The 20618-nt window shown below is 38.8% G+C and overlaps 1 protein-coding gene across 1 annotated transcript in view; it reads left to right on the top strand.

The window, feature by feature from the left end:
* ATRNL1 (attractin like 1) overlaps positions 1-20618 on the top strand; it is a 570802-nt gene that overhangs the window by 423756 nt on the left and 126428 nt on the right. Inside the window, exon 27 of the mRNA XM_009905632.2 lies at positions 3232-3339. Within this exon, the coding sequence (XP_009903934.2) occupies positions 3232-3339 (108 nt within the window). The remainder of the gene's footprint in view (positions 1-3231; positions 3340-20618) is intronic.

Raw genomic sequence — 20618 nt, 5'->3', positions numbered from 1 at the left:
ACCAGGAAAGGTTTAGGCTGGAGGTTAGGAAGAAATTCTACACTGAGAGAGTGATTGCCCATTGGAATGGGTTGCCTGGGGAAGTGGTGGAGTCACCATCATTGGAGGTACTTAGGAGGAGACTTGATAGGGTGCTTGGTTGCATGGTTTGGTTGATTAGGTGGGTTGGATAATAGGTTGGATGCAATGATCTTGAAGATCTCTTCCAACATGGTTTATTCTTTTCTAATATCTGGATGCAATATCTTCTTTTCTTTCTTTACATATATATATGAGTATGTTAGTAACACCAGCAGTTTATTTATTTATTTATTTTACTTTCCACCATGCCATGTTTATTCTAACTCAGCTATGGTACAATGTGTATGGTTTTTGGTTGGTTGGTTTTAATCTCCTTGACTACTGAGAAAAAGGTAAGGAAGAGTTTTCACTCTTTTTGTGACACCCATGGTCAGAGAGTTTCCCTGTGTCTTGCCCTGTACAGGAATTTCCCTGTACCCGTAGGTGCTACATGAAAACAGTGTGTCACACCAGAATGCCACCTGCCATGTGAGAACCTAGCTCACAAGATTTTCTGTAACTGGAACTTTGCCTTTGTCCCAGTCTTGATGGGACAGTTCCAGAAAGTGGAAGTTATTGACCTTTTCCAGCTACAACACTGTTTTAAAACCACATAGTATCTGCCTGCATTTCTCCTCCTTGCATTTGTTTTTCCTCTGCTGTGCCTTACAGGGAGCTTTAAAATGCTGAACAGAAAGAAGCAGTAGTTTGAATAGAGGGCTTTGCTTTGATGTGCAAGTGCTCAGCCTGCCAAACTCAGCAGCACTTCATGGGCAGCCAAACATTTTAAAGTTTTCATTCGTGTTTGCAGAGCTAATTAATAATCTTTGCACCACTCTTCTTAAATTACAGGTATCAAAATTACAGTGACTACCTCGTGAACAAAAAACATTTACTGAGTATGTGTCTAGGAGGAGAGCTGAAAAATCCCAAACCTGCTAGCCTTAAAAACCAAAGAGGATATCAAATCTGCATTCCTTTATAGTCTGTGTTAAGTAAATATTTTAAATAATTGTTTGTACCTTTGGAGCATAGGCTATTCTGCTAATTTAAGTACTTTCCCCAAGCAAGTCTATTTGTTTAAAACAATGTTTTGCTTCCCATTAAAAAGTAAGCATTTGCCAATAGCTCTGTAGACTTTACAATACTGTAATGAGTTCCATATGGCAGAACTGCTCTAATAACATTGTTTTCTTTATTTTTAACTTTTTTTGTTGTTGTTATTTTAGGAAGAAAATTAGGTATAATAATTTTATCACTTAGTGACTCAGTATTTTGTTTCAAAGTTTTGTGGTCTTTGTCAGGTTGCTGGTAAGTCTGGAGGGTCATAGTAATTCTTTCTGGCTGTAACATGTATGAATACATTCTTTCAATGCCAGTAAGTGCTAAGTAAATCGGCATATAGAGACCACCAGTTCCATTTTTAAATGAAAGTGTAACAACATAATTTATATCCATCTGGAATGATGCTAGGCTTTTTTTTATTCTATATGTGAACCATGCTATTTCATCCTCACGTGCATCAGATTGGAGAAGAGGAGACGGAGGGGTGACCTCATTTAATGTTTATAAATATGCGAAGGGCGAGAGTCAGGAGGATGGAGGCAGGCTCTTCCCAGTGAGGGCCAGTGACGGGATAAGGGGCAGTGGGTGCAAGCTGGAACAGAGAAGGTTCCATGTGAACATAAGGAAAAACTTTCTCACTGTGAGGGAGACAGAGCACTGAAATAGGCTACACAGAGAGACTGTGAATTCTTCTTCTCTGGAGATATTCAAAACCTTCCTGAATGTATTCCTGTGTGACCTACTCTAGGTGATCCTGCCCTGGCAGTGGGGGTTGGACTGGACAAGCTTTTGAGGTCCCTTCCAGCCCCTAATTTTCTGTGATCGTGGTATGATATACTGGAAGCCTGTTTACACAGGTGCTTACTGACAGATACACTGCATGTTTATTAAAAAAAGGGACTTAAGGATGTCCTGGGCATGCATTAGGAGACTACTGGTTTGATTTTTAATGTTACGATATTTCTTCAGGTTGCTATAGACAATCTGAAAGTGCAAGTCAGGGGGAAAAAATACACATAGGAAGTATTGCAAAATGAGCTGGCTTCTTTTTAACAGTCCTTAAATCAACAGTGTTTATTAGGAAGCTGCCAGCAAATATTTGCTTGCATACCTGTTATTATTTCAAAGGCTTTTATGAACAGTGCATTACAGTGCTAGTGTCATTTGCATTCAAATACCAGTTTCTAATGTTTTAAGCTTTCCAGAGATATAATGAGAAAAATGCTATGAAAATGAAACTTAGATCTTTCCTAATAAAACATTTTTGCAAGCATTTTGTCTCTTTGAGATGCTGTGATGTCCTGTTCAGTTGAAGGAGCACACAACTTTAATTGCACAACTCAGTCACTTTAAATATTTAATAATGCTTTTATTAGTTGCACTGAACCAGTGAAGTAAGGTCTGTAATATCTAGTGGTGGTCATCATTTTTATTCATCATGGATTAATAAGCATTATAATTATAGACTGAGGAAGAAATATGACTTAGCTTTGTCATTTTGCCTGGGACTTCTGTGCACGCTGGTGTGATTGTGAGGGATTATCTGAGCTCTGTGAGCATAGCTGGTCATATTTAAGTACACTGATACAGGCTTCCCAATCCTGACACGTTATTCTTCATGTACAAGTAACTTCAGAAAAGATACTGCATGTAATTATAGGTCCTGACACTGTTAATTCCAGCTGACTTAGTAGTGAAGTATTAAAATTTGAAGGCTAAGTGGACTTGTTCTTGGCAGGTTTTCTAATGCATGCATTATCAGTGGAATGAGACTTCAACTATTTTTACCAACCATTTTTCATATTTACTTGCATCCTGCACAAAAAGTGAAGTTATTTAGAGTGAACAGTCAGTTAGGAAAGATTTTGTTTGAAGGTTTCATCAGAGTTCAGGCTGAATGACCACTTGTAGACAACATAAGCTCTCTGGGCTTCATTCTCGAGTAAATACAGATGATCTACTATAATTTTCTCCCTTTAATATTGCACATATGATGCCTTGCATGCTGTTTACATTCTTGTGTTTTAATGGGAGGTATAGTAGGGCAGAATGAATACCTGGTGCATTTTTCAATGTTTTGTTAAAACATAATTTTTTCCTCATCAGCAACTTATGCGGGAGCGACAGCAGATGGCCAGCCGCCCCTTTGCTTCTGTCGATGTAGCACTGGAAGTAGGAGCTGAGCAAACAGACTTTCTACGAGGGCCATTAGAGGTAGGAACAGTGGTGCTGACAAGGGACCATTGTGATTTGCATATTTATATTGCTAGTCTCATCTGCATCTGCTTCTGAAACCAAGCAGCGTCTGATTACCTGAAGCTGACAAGTCTTAGCTATGTATGTTATGCCATTTTCAAGGTGCAGAGTTTTAATAGCTTGACATGAGCTGTAACAAAAGCCACTGGAGAATCTATTAGCCTAGGCTGGAGTGACAGCCAGCTCACCTGGCAGTCCTCTCGTGATGGATGTGAGCTGAAGGAATGCGATACACAGGCATTAAGGAGCGAGCAAAGCTCATGCTCAGTCCTTTGAGTACGTAGTGCCCCCAGTTAAGATCTATCTTAATTAACAGAGATTACAGCAAAGAAACAAACAAACAAATAAATAAAGCAGCTGTGAGTTGAATTTCAGTGTTGTGTTTAGCTTGTGCAGATTTAAGGAATACAGAGTATACTGTGTATTTTTGTTTGTACATAATGGCTACATTACTGCATTCTTTTATTGCAATTGCAGTACATTGGGAAAGAAATAATAATATGCAAAGCAATGTGATATTGGAATAGCGTAATAATGCATGAAATGGATTCTGGAAGTTTCACCTGAAAATAGAGGGAGAATTACAATATCTGGATAATAATGAATATCTAATCCATATTGGGCTTTTGGTAGATCATAATTCTCTATTCCTTTTATTTACAAAGCTATGTCTACTGTTACTACTTGATTTTATTTATAGTGGGACCTGGGAAGGAGGTGCGATGGCTCTGAAATCTTTCAAGATTGTACTTTTCTCTTCATTGCTGCCAATTCCTCTTAAACTCAAAGCTTCTCTTACTTTTCTCAATAGCCTCTTTCAATGGAAGATTAAATACGCTCTATCAAATCTCTAAGGTTCACGGAGAAGTGAGCAATGCGAAAAACAGATTCATAGGAGCCAGAAAAAGAATCGGCTCTTGAGTACCTATCAAATTGAGGGGCTCTGTCCTTCTGCTGTATAGGAAGCAATCACAATTGTTCTTGCTGACATAATTTAAATACTTGGAATAGATAGCACATAAAAATGCTGCATCTCTTTGAAGATGCTTTGCTATTTTCTGACCAAATAGTAAGACCCAACCCCCCACCCCCATTCTTCACCAATATCACCATTCTTCTGTTTTCTCTTTTCCTCGAACACAATACCTCTCTAGCTCCCCAGGCTGAGAACACATTGAACAGTAGTTAAAAGTTTTTAAAAGTTGAAACTTTTTTTCCTTTTTTTAAAAATATGATTTAATTGTTTCTACACTGCTATATGGGAACATTATCTCTCCTGTCTTTGTGGAAGGAGATAATGAGTGGAAGCTGAGGCATCCAAACTCGTTCTATACCTACTGGTTGTTTAATTAAAATGTAGAAGTAAACATCACAAGTTAATTGCCACATTTTCTTCTCTCATATCTTTTTGTTTAGCACTAAAAGAGGTAGATGCTAAAATATCTTCATTATATATTACAGCTTCCATTAGCTTTTTCTTCCTAGCCTAGCATTTTCTAGTAATTGTTTTGTATTTAGTATCCATAGTGTTTCTTTCTAATTAATGTGTAGTTATACACAGACTGAGGTCCATTCAAAGTTTCCTTGGAATTACAGTATACTAATCTAGATCAAAACAAAACATTTGGCTGAAGACAAAATGAATGTGTTTCAGGGTATTGATTGTCCTTTGATGTATATTCTGTAAAAACTATAGTAAGATTCTATTCCAAGTCTATCCTCAATTTGCAAAAGGGAAGTTGTAGTTGCCATTCTGGTCTCCATTCTTAACTCTCTTTTGGACTGGAGGGAATTTGAATCACACAAGTATTTCTAGGATGCAGTGCTTAAAACTATGGGATAGCATGAAGTAGCTAAAACTTTGTTTTGTTTTGTCAAGTTATGATCGTTGAACTATTTTAATAATTCTGTGGTATTTGATGCCATTTGGGAGTCTTTTAAAGTTAGAGATCTTCTGGTAAAAGTGAGCAATGTGCAGTAACTTTCTTCAAAGTTTTCTACTGCCTTCACACTTCCACTGACACACCACAAGGCACTTGAAGCCATGGTTTAGTTAGTCATGAGGTGTTGGGTAATAGGTTGGACCTGATGATCTCCGAGGTCTTCTCCAACCTTATTGATTCTGTGATTCTATAAAGATCCAGTTTTAATGGTGATCCATTGTATCCCCTCTCCTCATGCATTTCTTTACATTGTAATAGCTCAGGCACTTCCAATGACCCTGTGTCGATCCACGGGTCCTTTCTCCATGGGAACTGCAATATGCTATTTGATTAGTTGTTTATTATTTGCAGTTATTTGTAAATAATCAGAGTAACTGTTTCAATGTAGTTTTAGTTTGTGGAAGTAAGGCATTTTTGACCCAGTGTTTGGAAAGCCTATCTAAACATAAGAGTATGGATGCCGTACTTAAAATGATTGCCTAGTTTAGATACTTACAATACAGCTTATAATATTTAGGTCTATTTTCAGTTAGCAGCATTTTGCAACAGATTAAAATAACATCCTGAAAAGCATGAGAGAGGAGTTGAATCTCTGTTATTTTGGGCTCTTTCTGCTTTGGAGTCTTTCCCAGCCAGTCTAACTTTCTTAATGTTTTGTCAACAAAGTGACAAAATGTTGAGATTAAATCCTTCAAAAAAACTTTAATCTGCATCATGTTCCTTCTGTGTCCTACTCTCTGAGTGGTTTGCAGGCCCTGGCAATAGCCTTTGCCTTTCCCAATTTAAACCATATTACTCATCAATATTTACCTCTTCGGGTTGCCCTTCTGTGTAACTGATTCACAACATGACATTACCAAGTCTCATCCTGTCATCCATTCTGTCATGTTGGCCTTATATCAACTATTACATATCTTATTGTCATCTTAGATTTAATTTCTTCTGTGTTAATTTTTTGCTTGCCCTCCTTCCCTCTTGGTGTCATATCATCCACTATCTTGCTGACAGTAGCATCCTAATTCTAAATCTATGAAGCAATACCTACTCTTGGTGTGGTATGATGTTCATGGTACTAATCCTGTGCACAATTATCCCATGCCAGCCCTAATCTGCATCTGCTTCCATCACACATACTCTTAAAAGGGAAGGTGAGACTGAAAGTAAGGCCACAGCTCAGATCTCCTTCCTCTTAGAAAGAGCAAGGGCAGCCTGAAGTTACTCTGATGGAGGAGAGGAAGGAAAGGCTAAAAGGTAGTGAACCTCTGAATTCCAAGAGGGGAACAGTCAAGGGGGGGCTACAGCAAAGTTGCCATTGTCCCAGGGGCAGGTAACAGAAAGAATTCCAGAGGTGCCCCTATTAGAAGTTTCACATAGCCCAGGCTCTTGAGGAGCAGAGTGAGAAAACACTAGAAACACCCTGTCCAGAGAGACTGAGAATATTGTGATATTTTGTGATACAACCATAATTTCTTCAACACCAGAATCATAAAAATGTAAAATATCATCATAGATAAATAGACACTAGGTCTGTGGAGACAGGTTGGACTCGATGATCCTCAAGGTCTCTTCCAACCTTAGTTATACTGTGATACTGTAATCTCTTTTTTTTTTTCCTAGACATCTAAGCCATTTCTAGACCAGTTTGTTTTTTCCTGCTCAGTATAACCCAAAAGCAAATAATTTAGGTTATCTTTGTATTCTGAGCCTCATTTAGGCAACTTCCCCCTTTCCCCCCCCCCCAACACATAAATAACTTTTGAAGAGTGACTTCCACTGCACTGTTGACAGTCATTTTAGTTAATCTGTCAGGTGAAAAGTAATGAAAATGTTTCTGTCCTGCTTTATCTAACTTCTGGGTATTTTTCAGCTCATTCAGAGCCTGTGATCTCTTTATTTATTTATTTTCACAAACAGGGACAAATTCTTTCTTTAGGCCTTTATGATAAGGAGGGCACTAATATAAACTCTATTGCATGGTCATGCGAAGTCTCTGGATAGCAGCATCTGTTGTGCTACATCTACTGGAACAGAACAGATGTGGGGATATTTCTTTTTGCAAATTGATGTTCTTTAATAATGATTCCTGCAGGGAAAAAAAAGACATGCAGTAAACCTTTCAATCATTTTTCTATCAAGTCACTGCATTTCCTGTAGAATTGTCACAGGTTTTAGATTATTCTCTACTTCTGACAAGCTAAGATGATCTCAGGAATTTTGATTTTCAAATAATATCTAGCTGTGTTTCTCTAGCAAGCAGGAAGTAATATTCATGGTACATCAAATAAATTCTCTGTTTCAGGCACTTCTGATATGTATGAAGCAAAGATTGGTCATTATTTCTCATTTATTTGAGTAAAAAAAAATCGGAAGGGCTGCACAGACACCAGTAGCTATCATTATACCAAAGATGGCTATTGGAATTGAGAGTGACTTATTAAAACACATGAAAATCCTGTACCAGAGGTTTGTGAGGTTTAGATAATTGAAGTTCATACTAAGAGCTGTGTTGCAGGTTTTTTCTGCCAATGAGATACTAGGACTTTTTAAATTACTTTATAAACAAATCCCTCTAAGTTACATTCCTTTTCTTGTTTAATTTGAATAATTCTGTGAGTAATTTTGAAATCTGAAACCTAAGCATGCTTCCTTATTTCATAGAAAATGACAATAGTTGTATGCTTCATCAGCATTGCACCTGCATAATTTTGATGACATAATGTCTAATATCACTGAACAGACTCTATCCAGCTCTTCGTTACAGGTCAATTGCCACTAGATATTCTCAGTTGCTAATTTTAGTCTCAGTATCACAGGATAACTTCACTCTCCTTGTAAGAAAGCAACAATTTATTTAAGGTGATGATTAAATTGCCCCTACAATGGTCATCTTGTTTCCAGTGACCGTAGAGGCACTACATATTGGCAGCTGCAGCTATCAAAGATCATTATACTTGCAGTTCTGGCTTACTTTAAAGCCATGCTATGTAATTCAGAAAGTTGCAAGCTTACTGGGACTTGAGCTCTGGGAACTTCAAAGAATACGTTAAAGTATTTATTGTAAGTGTTGCTTACAGTATGATCAAATCTGATTATTCTAAATTGTTAAAGTGAGATATCTAGACATTACCCCACACTATCTTGTGGGTAAAGCCAGCATTATCCTGGATGGGGAAGGGATAGTTTCAGTGGTTAGTCCATGTTTCTCTTTACCATGTTTAGTGCAGAGGAAGGTGTAATGCCATATGTTTGATACAGCCTGTAGGTCAGCATCAATCACACAGGTCATCCTTGACCACAATTTGCAGGTTGTTCTAAATCATTCTATGACTGCAAAATCTGTAGCAGGATGTAAAGAAGCAAAACCATACTTTCTCCATTGATTCTTTTCTGTGTCATTCAGAAATGAAGGTTGCATTGTTGGGTTTGGGTTTTTGTTGTGGTTTTGGTTTTTTTATTATTATTTTTATTTATAACTTGCCCCTTAGAAGACTTTGAATGTGCCTGTAAGGGATTTGTGTTTTTAGCAGGCTCGTTCCTGAGTTTAATTGTAATTTTCCTGACAAGCACATTTTATTTCCTAGCAAAGTTTTGTGTATTTGTTTTTAACCACATGCTAACTTCAAAGTTTGGATTATCCATATTGTCCATATATTAAGTCTGTAAAACAAACTCTGCTTGGCACTGGAAAGGGCTTGGCTAAGTAATATATCTGGTCTGTGGCACTGCTCAAGGAGGGCCAGAGGAGAGACAATAAAGATGAGAACAATGTGAGCAATCAGAGACTTAAAAAAAATATAGCTACAAAGAAATGTCAAGGAAATTGGAGCAGGCTATTGAAAGGAGTAAAAATAATAACCTTGAAATATGCAAAAGGTTAGTAGCAATCAGGAAGACAACAATCTTTTCTTTGCGTGCACTGTAGGCAGCAAAGGTGTAATAGACTTAAATTGTAGTAGAGGAGGTTTAGGCTGGATATCAGGAAAAGACTTCTCATAATAAAGCTGAATCACTGGAAGCAATTGCCTGGGGAGATGATGGAATTTTTTTCCATTTGAAGCTTTTTAGAATAGGTTGAACAAACATTTCTTGGATATCATGTACCTAGAGCTGCAATAGCTTCACTTCCTTCAACTCTTTGTTGTTAGAACAGAATAAACCAGGTTGGAAGAGACCTTCAAGATCATCATGTCCAACCTATTATCCAACCCACCTAATCAACTAAACCATGCAACCAAGCACCCTATCAAGTCTCCTCCTAAACATCTTCAATGATGGTGACTTCACCACCTCCCCAGGCAGCCCATTCTGATGGGCAATCACTCTCTCAGTGTAGAAGTTCTTCCTAACCTCCATCCTAAACCTCCCTTAGCACAGCTTGAGACTGTGTCCTCTATAATTGTTAATAGTTGTTATGATTCCTGTCTAGCTCTCCCTTCTGCACAATCTCTGAAACGTTTGTTTCTGTTGTTTGACCACCTTAATTATCTTCATTGCACTATTAGTTTTTTGTTACTGAATATTTCTGACCCTTCACTTTTCCTGTGATCTTCATTGATTTACATCCTTAAGTTTTCTTGCAAGAGCAGAGACTATTAGGTCATCTCTGACCCTTAGTCTCTCCATGACTGCAGGTCTGCCTAACGTGATCTCCAATTCATTCTGAAATAGCTTCAATGTTCTTCTTGAAGTCTGTATTCATGATGTAATTTTTTGGGGGTCTTAATTAGTACATTACCATTTTTATAACCTTTCAAAATCCATGCTTCTTACACTACTGGATCTCAGAGAAATATAGTTAGATGATACATCTGACACTGAGCAGAAGAGTCTGTGTTGGATCACATTTTCTGTTTTTCTGTATGCTTAAAGATCATGCTAAATTTGTTGTCCCCTGCCTCAAGAACTCCATTATCTTGTGCTACACACTGACCTTGATGGCTCACTGCATTCTTCTCTGCCTACTCCCTCAGTCCTGTATGTCTGGAAAACTTTATCGAGTTGCTTTATTTTAAATCCTGCCTTCAAATAGTTTTCTTTTATTCCTTTTAGCAAATGACTGTTTCACCTTGGGTATCCTTTTGTGATGCTGTGTGTGAGGGATGTTATATATCATGTGCAAAATTCACATTTGATAGTTCTTTCACCAGAGAAAAGCATTTACCTGAAAGCAGCACTGTTTGATTTGCAATGACTCCTTTCTCACATAATGAATTGGTTTTCATAAAATAATTCCTCATTCAGTGGTTATATAAACCAGTGAATCTTTGCCCAATTAAATGTAAGATTTTTCTTGCTTCTCTTTAAAGGTATATCTAGCAAAGTGGTAATATTCTAAGCATGTGACTCATGCATTGGTTGGGCCACACCTTGAGTACTGTGTCCAGTTCTGGGCCCCTCAAATTTAAGAAGGACATCGAGACACTTGAACATGTCCAGAGAAGGGCAACAAGGCTGGGGAGAGGTCTTGAGCACAAGCCCTATGAGGAGAGGCTGAGGGAGCTGGGATTGTTGGGACTGCAGAGGAGGAGGCTAAGGGGAGACCTCATTGCTCTCTACAACTACCTGAAGGGTGGTTGTAGTCAGGAAGGGGTTGGTCTCTTCTCTCTAGCAACCAGCACCAGAACAAGGGGACACAGTCTCAAGCTGCGCCAGGGGAAGTTGAGGCTCAAGGTGAGGAGAAAGTTCTTCACTGAGAGAGTCATTTGTCATTGGAATGTGCTGCCCAGGGAGGTGGTGGAATTGCTGTCCGTGAAGATGTTCAAGAGGGGATTGGACGTGGCACTTGGTGCTATGGTCTAGTTGTGAGGTCTGTGGTGACAGGTTGGACTTGATGATCTTTGAGGTCTCTTCCAACCTTGGTAATACTGTGAAAACAAAAGCCTAACCTAGTCACTCATGCATACTGGTCACAGCTATGATGTGTGTATTCTGCATGCTAACTCTATTCAATGTAAAGCTAACTCTATTCAATGCCTTGCACAGAATCAAGATAATAATATTTTAAGGTTTCTAAGTAATAGTTTTCTTCTTTGGCATATGGGAAATCTAAAAATAATCTGAGCATTGACATCTGGAATAAGCCCCATAATTTTTTTATAAGGACCAATTTTCATGTATGTGTTTTTATTACTAAAATATATGCAAACAACTCAAAACCTGAGGAGCACTGGAGCAGGCTGCCCAGAGAGGTTGTGGAGTCTCCTCTGGAGATCTTCAAAACCCAGCTGGACACATTCCTGTGTGACCAGCCATAAGTGGTCCAGCTTTGCAGGAGGGTTGGACTTGGTGATGTCTGGAGGTCCCTTCCAACCCTTACCAATCTGTGATTCGATGATGTTTTGAGAGAGTTCTGAACATAGTCGTTTTGTTTGTTTGTTTGTTTGTTTAATCTAGGTTAGTTCTATAATATGTCCTTTCACTAAGGTTACAGAAAGCACATGTTTAATCCCTACATTCCCTCATTTGCTTTCTTATTTCTGTTGAATCAGTTCGGCCTAATGGGCAAATGGGTGTTGTAAGAGTGCCTTTAAACATGTTGAATAGGGTATTTGTCTACGTGCAGGTTGATGTTCGTTGTAATATTTCATACTAGCAAGAGTGTGAAGGCTCTACCTGTTGGCTTATGAGCTACAGGATCTGTGAATTCACAACTAGTTCTGAAAAACAAATTTTGTTCAGGGTTTGTTGGTTTTTTTGATAAAATTGTGTCTTTCCACTTGACAAAATTTATTTGGCACATGTACTGCATAATCAGTTGACTACAGAAATTGTTTGGATAGAAATATATCATTTGTGTTGAACAAAATTGCCAACAAATTTCATGCTCAATTGGAACAATTAGCAGGAATTTTGGCTGACTAGCTAAATGTAGGTGTTGCAGCAGTATTGGCATGCTGTGAATAGAAATTGTTAAATTAGGCATAGTTGCAGATTGAAAGGATCAAAATAAATATTCTGGTTGTTTTCAAGCAGAAGGGTTCAGATGTGTCTGTAAATGAATAGTGACACTGTACATGTCCTATGTTCATTAAAATTAATAAATACAATTTTTCAACATCTTGTTTCATAAAGTAGATTGGTACAAAATCCAGTGACTGCAAAACAACAACAACAAAATGCATACTTCTAGGATTGTCTTTGGATGAGGCTTTCTTACAGGAATCTTGCCTTTTGACAGCACATCCATGACAATGAGATGTTTTCAGTCATTTAAACATTCCAAAACACTGAAAAAAAAAATAATAAAGTGTTATCAGGATAACTAAAAAGCACATAGATTGGTGTTTGGTGGTGTTCTTTTCTTCCTCTGATTGATTGACTTTGCCTTTCTGTACACCTGACTTGCACATGCCATTCTCTGACACATATATATATTATTAGCATTTCATTTTGTTCAAGTCTTTTCTCATCTATTGAAGCAGGACATTTCTGTCTAGAAAAGGAAAGGAGAAGAAGATATAGGTATTGAAACTATAGCCTTTCATCATCTGTTTCCCATGTTTCCAGGCAGAACTGGCTGTTTTGTAGTGTTGTTTGATATTTGGCAACTTGTCCTTAGTTTTGCTTTGGAGACTTTACCTGCATGCCATTTCCTAGCTCTGTACTTGAGTTTCAGTTCTTCCTGCCAACACCACCACATATGGAAACTGCAGCAGGCAGGAGACAAAACTGCAGTATTTTTGCTTTTCTTTACAGAACTTGACAAATAGCATGTATTGTTAAATAATCCAATGAGTTATTCCAGATATCGCTGAAGTTTTATTGATCTATAACTTCCATCAAACTAAATTCAAGTCTGAAGAGACTACAACTCACTGTGTAGAGGCAATGCTCCTGCCCTGGAAAGCAGGTGTCTAAACATCACCTAAACTTCACAGATTCATCCAGTTTCTTACTTTCCAAGAACATTCAACCAAGCTGTGTATCAATCCTCTGAAAATCCTATGTTCAGGCAGGATTGCAGCTAAACTAGTTTTGAAGATGTCAACCTTTTCTACAATAGTAATTATATTACTCTATATATACATACATAATATGTATATACATATATGCACACACTATGTTTCTATACATAACTGAATATAGTGTTTGTCCATGAGGTAATAAAGAACTGAGCTTCAGGAGGGTTATACCGACACATCCCAGGCAGCCTGTGGGAGTTTTTCAGACCTACCAGAGTGGATAAATTAGGTGGCCAAAGGAGAAAAAAAGAGAATCTGACTGCTTAGGCACCAAATGCATCTCTGATTTTAAGCTCTCCCCATGAAGTGGGGACATCTTTAAGTAGATCAGGTTCCTCAAAGCCCCATCCAATCTGACCTTGAATATTTTTGGGGACTGGGCACCTACTGCTTCTCTGGGCAACCTATTCCAGTGTGTCACCACCCTCATTGTAAAAAAAATGTCTTCCTTCTAACTAGTCTGAATCTACCTTTCTTCAATGTACTATCATTTTAACTTGTTCTGTCACAGACCCCTGTATCCTCATCTTTCTTAAAAGCCCCATTTAAGCTTTGATAGGCCACAATAAGGTCTCCCTGGAGCCTTCTCTGGGCTGAACAACTTCAACTCTCTCAGCCTGTCTTTATAGGACAGTGTTCCTGTCCTCTGATGACTTCTGTGCCCCTCCTCTGGACCTTGTCTAACACATATTTCATGTGCAGAGGAAGAGGAGGAGTCCTGTTTTTCCCATTGCATAATGTGAGAGGCAGTTTCCACTTTGACACTGATTGCTTGGAGAAGTGTGTTGGTAGTTACAGGCAGACTGGATCATCACTTACTTGGTGTAAAGAACACAAAATTTCAAAGAGACTACGAGGAAGCTGGGTACGTAAATCGACAGGGCATGGATTCTATAGCAAAGCAGAGGTAGAAACATTGCATAAAGTGTTAGTTTCAGCAATAATCCCCATAATTATTTTTATTACAGAAAATACCATAATATTGGAGTTTTAAGAATGAATGGGCTCGGTGTGGATTTAGGACCTAATGGTACGAATCTTAAATGGTCCTGAAGGAGCCTTCTCTTTGTACAATTCCTCTTGAAAACCAAAAGATTGTGAATGCTATACTGCAGTAAAGTAGAAGCTGCAATAAAGCAGAAGTTAGAAAGGCAGTTAGGCCACAGAAAAATTGAGCAGATCTGTAATTTTGTGTCAGGGCTGTATCTGCAAGAGGAACTCCTTTAAAAATTAAGCAGTATTTGTGATATGTGATTACTTCCAGTTATAAATGCAGTGTGCTTTACAAACCTATTAGAGCTTTCTTGCAAATCTATTAAGGCTTCCTATAACAAAGATTGTAAAATATTATTGTTCATTAGTGTGAAGCAGTAAAGTTTTCAACAGACATGCTTGAAATAAAATTTTCCTTATTTCACCTTTGGTATATATTGTTATGGGGATTTTATTAAAAGTAGAATTTTGCCTTTTCAACTGCTATTCTTTCTGCTACATCCTTGGCAAAATGACCTTTTTCTTATCTTTATTATCCAGCTTTCAGTGAGAAACTGGGAAGTTTAAAGAGACACTTTCTGTTAGCTTCTTGTCTTCACTGTTTAGCCCTTTAAACAATATGTATAAATGATGAGCCAAACGGAGTTAGAAAATAAAGTTATTCTGTTCTACCAACGACTTAATGGCTGTTAAAGGGAAGACTCTTGGGCTTTTGGAAAAGCAGACAAGCAATTTCTTTAATATTGAGAAAATTCTCAAATTATAGAAATCAGAAGGAATCAAATGTACCCTTCTGGACTCACTTAAATATCAGCTCATGCACAGAAAAGATAAGCATTACCCAGTGACACGAACGTGATTTGTGTTTTGCAACACAATGCACGCAAGTGTAGGACACTCTTTAAGATCTCCACTAAATATACCAACAGGCACTGACATGACTTTGGCAATGAGATCCAGTGAGATCATTTTCTTCTGGGCATATGGATGCCATAAAGGGCATATTTATTCAGTTAGTTAGTTATGAAGGTGATTTGAAAATCATATTAATAGAAAGAAAATATATTACCATTTTGTTAGAAACAGAGCCAGATAAACATTGTAAATTGAATCTGCATTAACGTCTCAAAAGCCTGCTGCCATGTACTCTGGGCCCCTCGATTTAGGAAAGATATTGGGACACTTGAACATGTCCAGAGGAAGGGTAATGAGGCTGGTGAGAGGTCTTGAGCACAAGCCCTATGAGGAGAGGCTGAGGGAGCTGGGATTGTTTAGCCTGGAGAAGAGGAGGCTCAGGGAAGACCTTATTGCTGTCTACACCTACTTGAAAGGAGGATGTGGCAGGTGGGGGTTGGTCTCTTCTCCCAGGCAACTAGCACCAGAACAAGAAGACACAGTCTCAAGCTGCGCCAGGGGAAGTTTAGGCTGGAGGTGAGGAGAAAGTTCTTCATAGAAAGAGTAATTGGCCATTGGAATGTGCTGCCCAGGGAGGTGGTGGAGTCCCTGGAGGTGTTCAAGATGGGATTGGATGTGGCACTTGGTGCCATGGTTTAGTATTCATGAGGTCTCGGGTGACAGGTTGGACTCGATGATCTTTGAGGTCTTTTCCAACCTTATTGATTCTATGATTCTATGAAAGTGGCACAAAACTGCTTCTATACCTCCCTTAATATGACCTCTTCATTAAGTAATGCATTGATAAAACTTGCACACCACCCAAATCATGCTTTCCAAAGCCTAGACATAGCACTACAATTTGAATATGCACTGCATATAGCCTTTGATATTCCTACAAGTGGCATAAACCCCAGTACACTTAGTGTAGGAATGTGTGATGTTATGCTTTGTTTTGTGCAATGTATCTTTTGGTTTGCATTTATGTGAGAGAGGGCAAAGTCAGAGAAACTTGTCTAGGATTTGGGGTAAATAGTAGGGAAGTTTGTGAAATTCCACAGACCAAGTAATATTTCAGTAATGTTACTGACCTAATTCAAGGAGCTTACATCTCCTGTCATACTTGGAATTGGTTTTGTTCAAAAGAGTTCCATTGTGCAAGATGAGATGGTTTGATCACAGACCTTTAGGCAGAGTTTTAGATGTGCAGTCTTAGCCATTGAGTATCAGGAAGATGAGGTCTCAAACCTTGAATTTATATTCTTTAGAAAGCCAGCCCAGAAAGCAAAGGCTATGTCTGATGTTTTTACACCAATCTCTGCAATAGCCTTTGCTACTTTGCTACTGAGGTATACTCCATTACCCTGTTTCAGATAGTTTTTCAAAGAGCTTAAAATGTCCAGGTATATCATAGAACTGTGGTTGCCCTGAGGTGAAAATAGTACAGTCAACTCATTATCTTCCTGACTGTGGGGCAACAGCTTTAAATCAACCAGTAAAGGCAGAAATCATTATTGAGAAATGCTGATTTAGTGTAAGCTGGGTCTGAATGAGAACTTTAAAAGCTCTTCTATACAATCAGTTGTATTGATCATTGTGTGGTACATCTTCTGTGTAACAGTCGGGTCTTCTGAATGCTTTCCCTTGCTTACCTCTGCCTCGCCCATTTTTAGCTCTAACCAGTATTATATCATCAGTATCACAAAATCACAGAGATGCTCAGGTTGGAAAAGACCTTCAGGATCACCAAGTCCAGCCAATAACCCTACTCTGCAAAGTTTACCTCTAAATCATATCCCCAAGCACCACATCCAAATGACCTTTAAACACATCCAGGGTTGGTGACTCAACCACCTCCCTGGGCAGCTCATTCCAATGCCTGGCCACTCTTCCTGCAGATTTTTTTGTTGCTAATGTCCAGTCTAAACCTGCCCACTCATAGCTTGAGGCCATTCCCTCTTGTTCTATCACTAATCACCTGTGAGAAGAGACCAGCACCAACCTCTCCCCAGCATCCTTTCAGGTAGTTGTATAGAGTGATGAATATGCAGATCTTCTCCATGCTACATTTTGCTTCAGCATTACAATCAGTAAAATAGTAACGTGGTAAGCACTTCAGATGTACAAATGCAGCTATTTGTTAGCTGAGTGTTTGCAGCATTAAAGACCTCAGCTTCTTATCAGATGGTCTCTTCTCCCAGGCAGCCAGTACCAGAACAAGAGGACACAGTCTCAGGCTGTACCAGGGGAGGTTTAGGTTGGATGTTAGGAAGAAGTTCTATACAGAGAGAGTGATTGCCCATTGGAATGGGCTGCCCGGGGAGGTGGTGGAGTCATCATCATTGGAGGTGTTCAGGAGGAGACTTGATGGGGTGCTTGGTGCCATGGTTTAGTTGTTTAGGTGGGTTGGATTGGTTGAGGGGTTGGACGCGATGATCTTGGAGGTCTCTTCCAACCTGGTTTATTATTATTATTATTATATTTTAAAGACTTTACATTAATGGGACCAAGGAATGGTTCTTTGTTGGGAGAGTTCATGTTAAGCTGAAATTCATTATTTTTACTTACAGAATTTGAATTAGGCAGTGAATTTAATCTGTAGAAAAATGCATTTGTTGTGCACATGGATAATTTGGGATTGAAGGAGTTTCTTGTAGTCATCTGCCAGTCAAAGAGACTGGGGATGAACCAAACCCCTGAACAAAGTCAAGCCAGCTTTGATCAGCTTGCTTAGGAACCCTGTCCAATCATATTTTGTGTATTTCTAGGGATGGTGATTCTGAAAACTCATTGGTTTGCCCTGGTTCAAAGGTTTCACTGCCCTCATTTGTTCTCATGCAACCATCATCTCTTTTTCTACTCTTCCAAGAGATAAGTGATATTTAATGACTATCATTGCTTTGTATTAGTTTGTAGCTGTGAATAATGTACTCACAGAATGATAGAGTGGTTTGGGTTGAGAGGGACCTTAAAGATCATTTAGTTTCAACTTCCCTGCCAAAGGCAGAGAGACTTTGCACTAGACCAGATTGCTCATGTAATGCATGTCCTAATCCTTCAAACGACTTCACATGCAGTACTGACCTTGCAAAAGAAGTCCATCTGACTTAAAAGGAAGTGGGTAGTTGCAGTTAACCCATCAATTTTATAGTCAGTTGGACTATGATAGAATTTACAAACAGAATTACTTGTGTGATTATTCTATCTGCATCTTGGAAGCAAACTTGTGAGTACATGCTGTAAAGTAGCTTTACAAGTACTTAACAAAGCAAAAGTAATGAGTGAGGGGCCTGGAGCACAGCCCTGTGAGGAGCATCTGAGGGAGCTGGGGTTGTTTAGCCTGGAGAAGAGGAGGCTCAGGGGAGACCTCATTTCTGTCTACTACTACCTGAAGGGAGGTTGTAGCCAAGTGGGGGTCAGTCTGTTCTCCAAGGCAACCGGCACCAGAACAAGAGGACACAGTCTCAAGCTGCACCAGGGGAGGTTTAAGTTGGATATTAGGAAGCACTTCTTCACAGAGGGAGTGATTTGCCATTGGAATGTGCTGCCCAGGGGGGTGGTGGAGTCACCATCCTTGGAGATCTTCAAGAAAAGACTGGGTGTGGCACTTAATGCCATGGTCTAGTTGATTGGATAGGGCTGGGTGATAGGCTGGACTGGATGATCTTGGAGTTCTCTTCCAACCTGGTTGATTCTATGATTCTATTTAAGCTACAAATTGAGAAACTCTTCTGCATATATGATCTGTTGCTACTAATGCAGACCACTGGTCTACTTTTATAGTGATTTTAATCTACAATGAACATGATAATGACTTTATTAGGTGTTAGTATTGGTATCTTGTTCCTCAGTTGGAAATTGCAGTGGTGGCAATGTATTAAGTATGAGGTACAGGGCGAATCTTCTAAAATTTGTACTCAGAAATTTGTTCTCACTAATTTCATGCAATCTTAAGCAGCTTGAAGTCAATGTGACACAGGAATTGATACTGAACTGTCTCATCTCTAACAAATGACAGTAATTAGCCATATTTCAAGCAAAGTATAATGTATCACAGATAAGAAAGTTCATATTTCATACAGTGTCCATTACCAGAGATGCAGGGCCAAATGAGCTCTCATGTTACACTCCTTTATAAGCCCTTCTGTCACAGAGGGTAATGTTAAAGTGATGTTTGTAAAGTAAGTTTTGAGAAAGGAAACTTTTGAAAATTGATGGCTTTAGTCAGCAGGCAGCATGGCTATCAACTTTGATATGGACTGAGGGCATACTCATGGGAATTAAGGAAAGCCTGTGCATCCTGTTTGTTTTTTCTGTCCCATTGTTAGTAGGGGAATGGCAATCTAGTTCACCTCTTGTCATTTCACAGTGGCTCAGGCAGTACCAGCTTTGTCTTCTTAAAAATTAAAACAACCATTCTTCGGTATCTAAAAATTCTTTCCTACTTACAAAGCCATCACTGCCCCTCTAATATGGCAACCTTGGAACTATCTATGCAATGAGAATGAGGCTTCCCACTTTAAGTGGAGATCCAGATCGTTCTCTTTCATGATTACATTGGTCTGAGGTTCAATATCAATCAGCTACTGCTGATTAATACTGCAAGGTATTTTATCCTGTTCTCTAAAAACAGTGAATACTTCAAGTAGCTGGTAAATAAAATTGATTGCTTTTACCCAGCATAAATAAAGGACAGAAAGTTGTGAAATGATGAGCAGTGGAGTGAGTGAAAGCTGTGGCTTAAGTCAAATCCTGCACATTGCAGTAGCTGCAATAAGTGAGGTATCTATACAACTGTTGCAAAGCAGCAGAAGGGGGGGCTCATCTGTCATTTATACAAAGCATTCCTGTGTGATCACAAACTGTGCATAGCACAGGTAAGTAGGAAAGGTGGTGCATTTTGGAAGGGGGATGGTGGCAAGAAAGCTGTGGAGCAGCTATTGTTGTGGTGCTGGGAACATGCACAGAAGTGAGGAGAACTACAGTTGCAGCATTCTGCTACAAAGGCTCATCAGCTTGAAAAAATAGGCACAGACCAGTTTTTTCTGCTTTGGCTGGGACAGGGGCACCTGCTCTGATGTTAAGATACAATGTAAGCTTGTTCACAGGAAGACTATGCATACTGTTTGGTTTCTCACATGAGAATGTAGCTCTCAATATATGTTTTTGTGTTCAACTTTTAGGAATTTAAGATTAAAAGGCAGAATTAATGTACACCTGGTTATGGTCAGTGGCCTCTTACTGAAAATATCCAGTCATGCCTAGGATTTTTACATGTGATTCTTTAGCAATTGTTTGCTAGGAATTTCACCCTTGCATAGAATAAAAGAGGGGAGAATATAAATACTTTCAGCATTCTGAAATCCTTTAAGCTGCCTTCCTGGTAAGACTTTGTTTGTGATTCTAAGGAGGAAACCTAAGTAACTTCTTCTTAAAAAGAAAAAAG

This window comes from Dryobates pubescens, chromosome 8 (genome assembly GCF_014839835.1).
Source record: "Dryobates pubescens isolate bDryPub1 chromosome 8, bDryPub1.pri, whole genome shotgun sequence".
NCBI classification, from domain to species: Eukaryota; Metazoa; Chordata; class Aves; order Piciformes; family Picidae; genus Dryobates; species Dryobates pubescens.
This window is presented reverse-complemented; position numbering and strand designations above follow the sequence as displayed.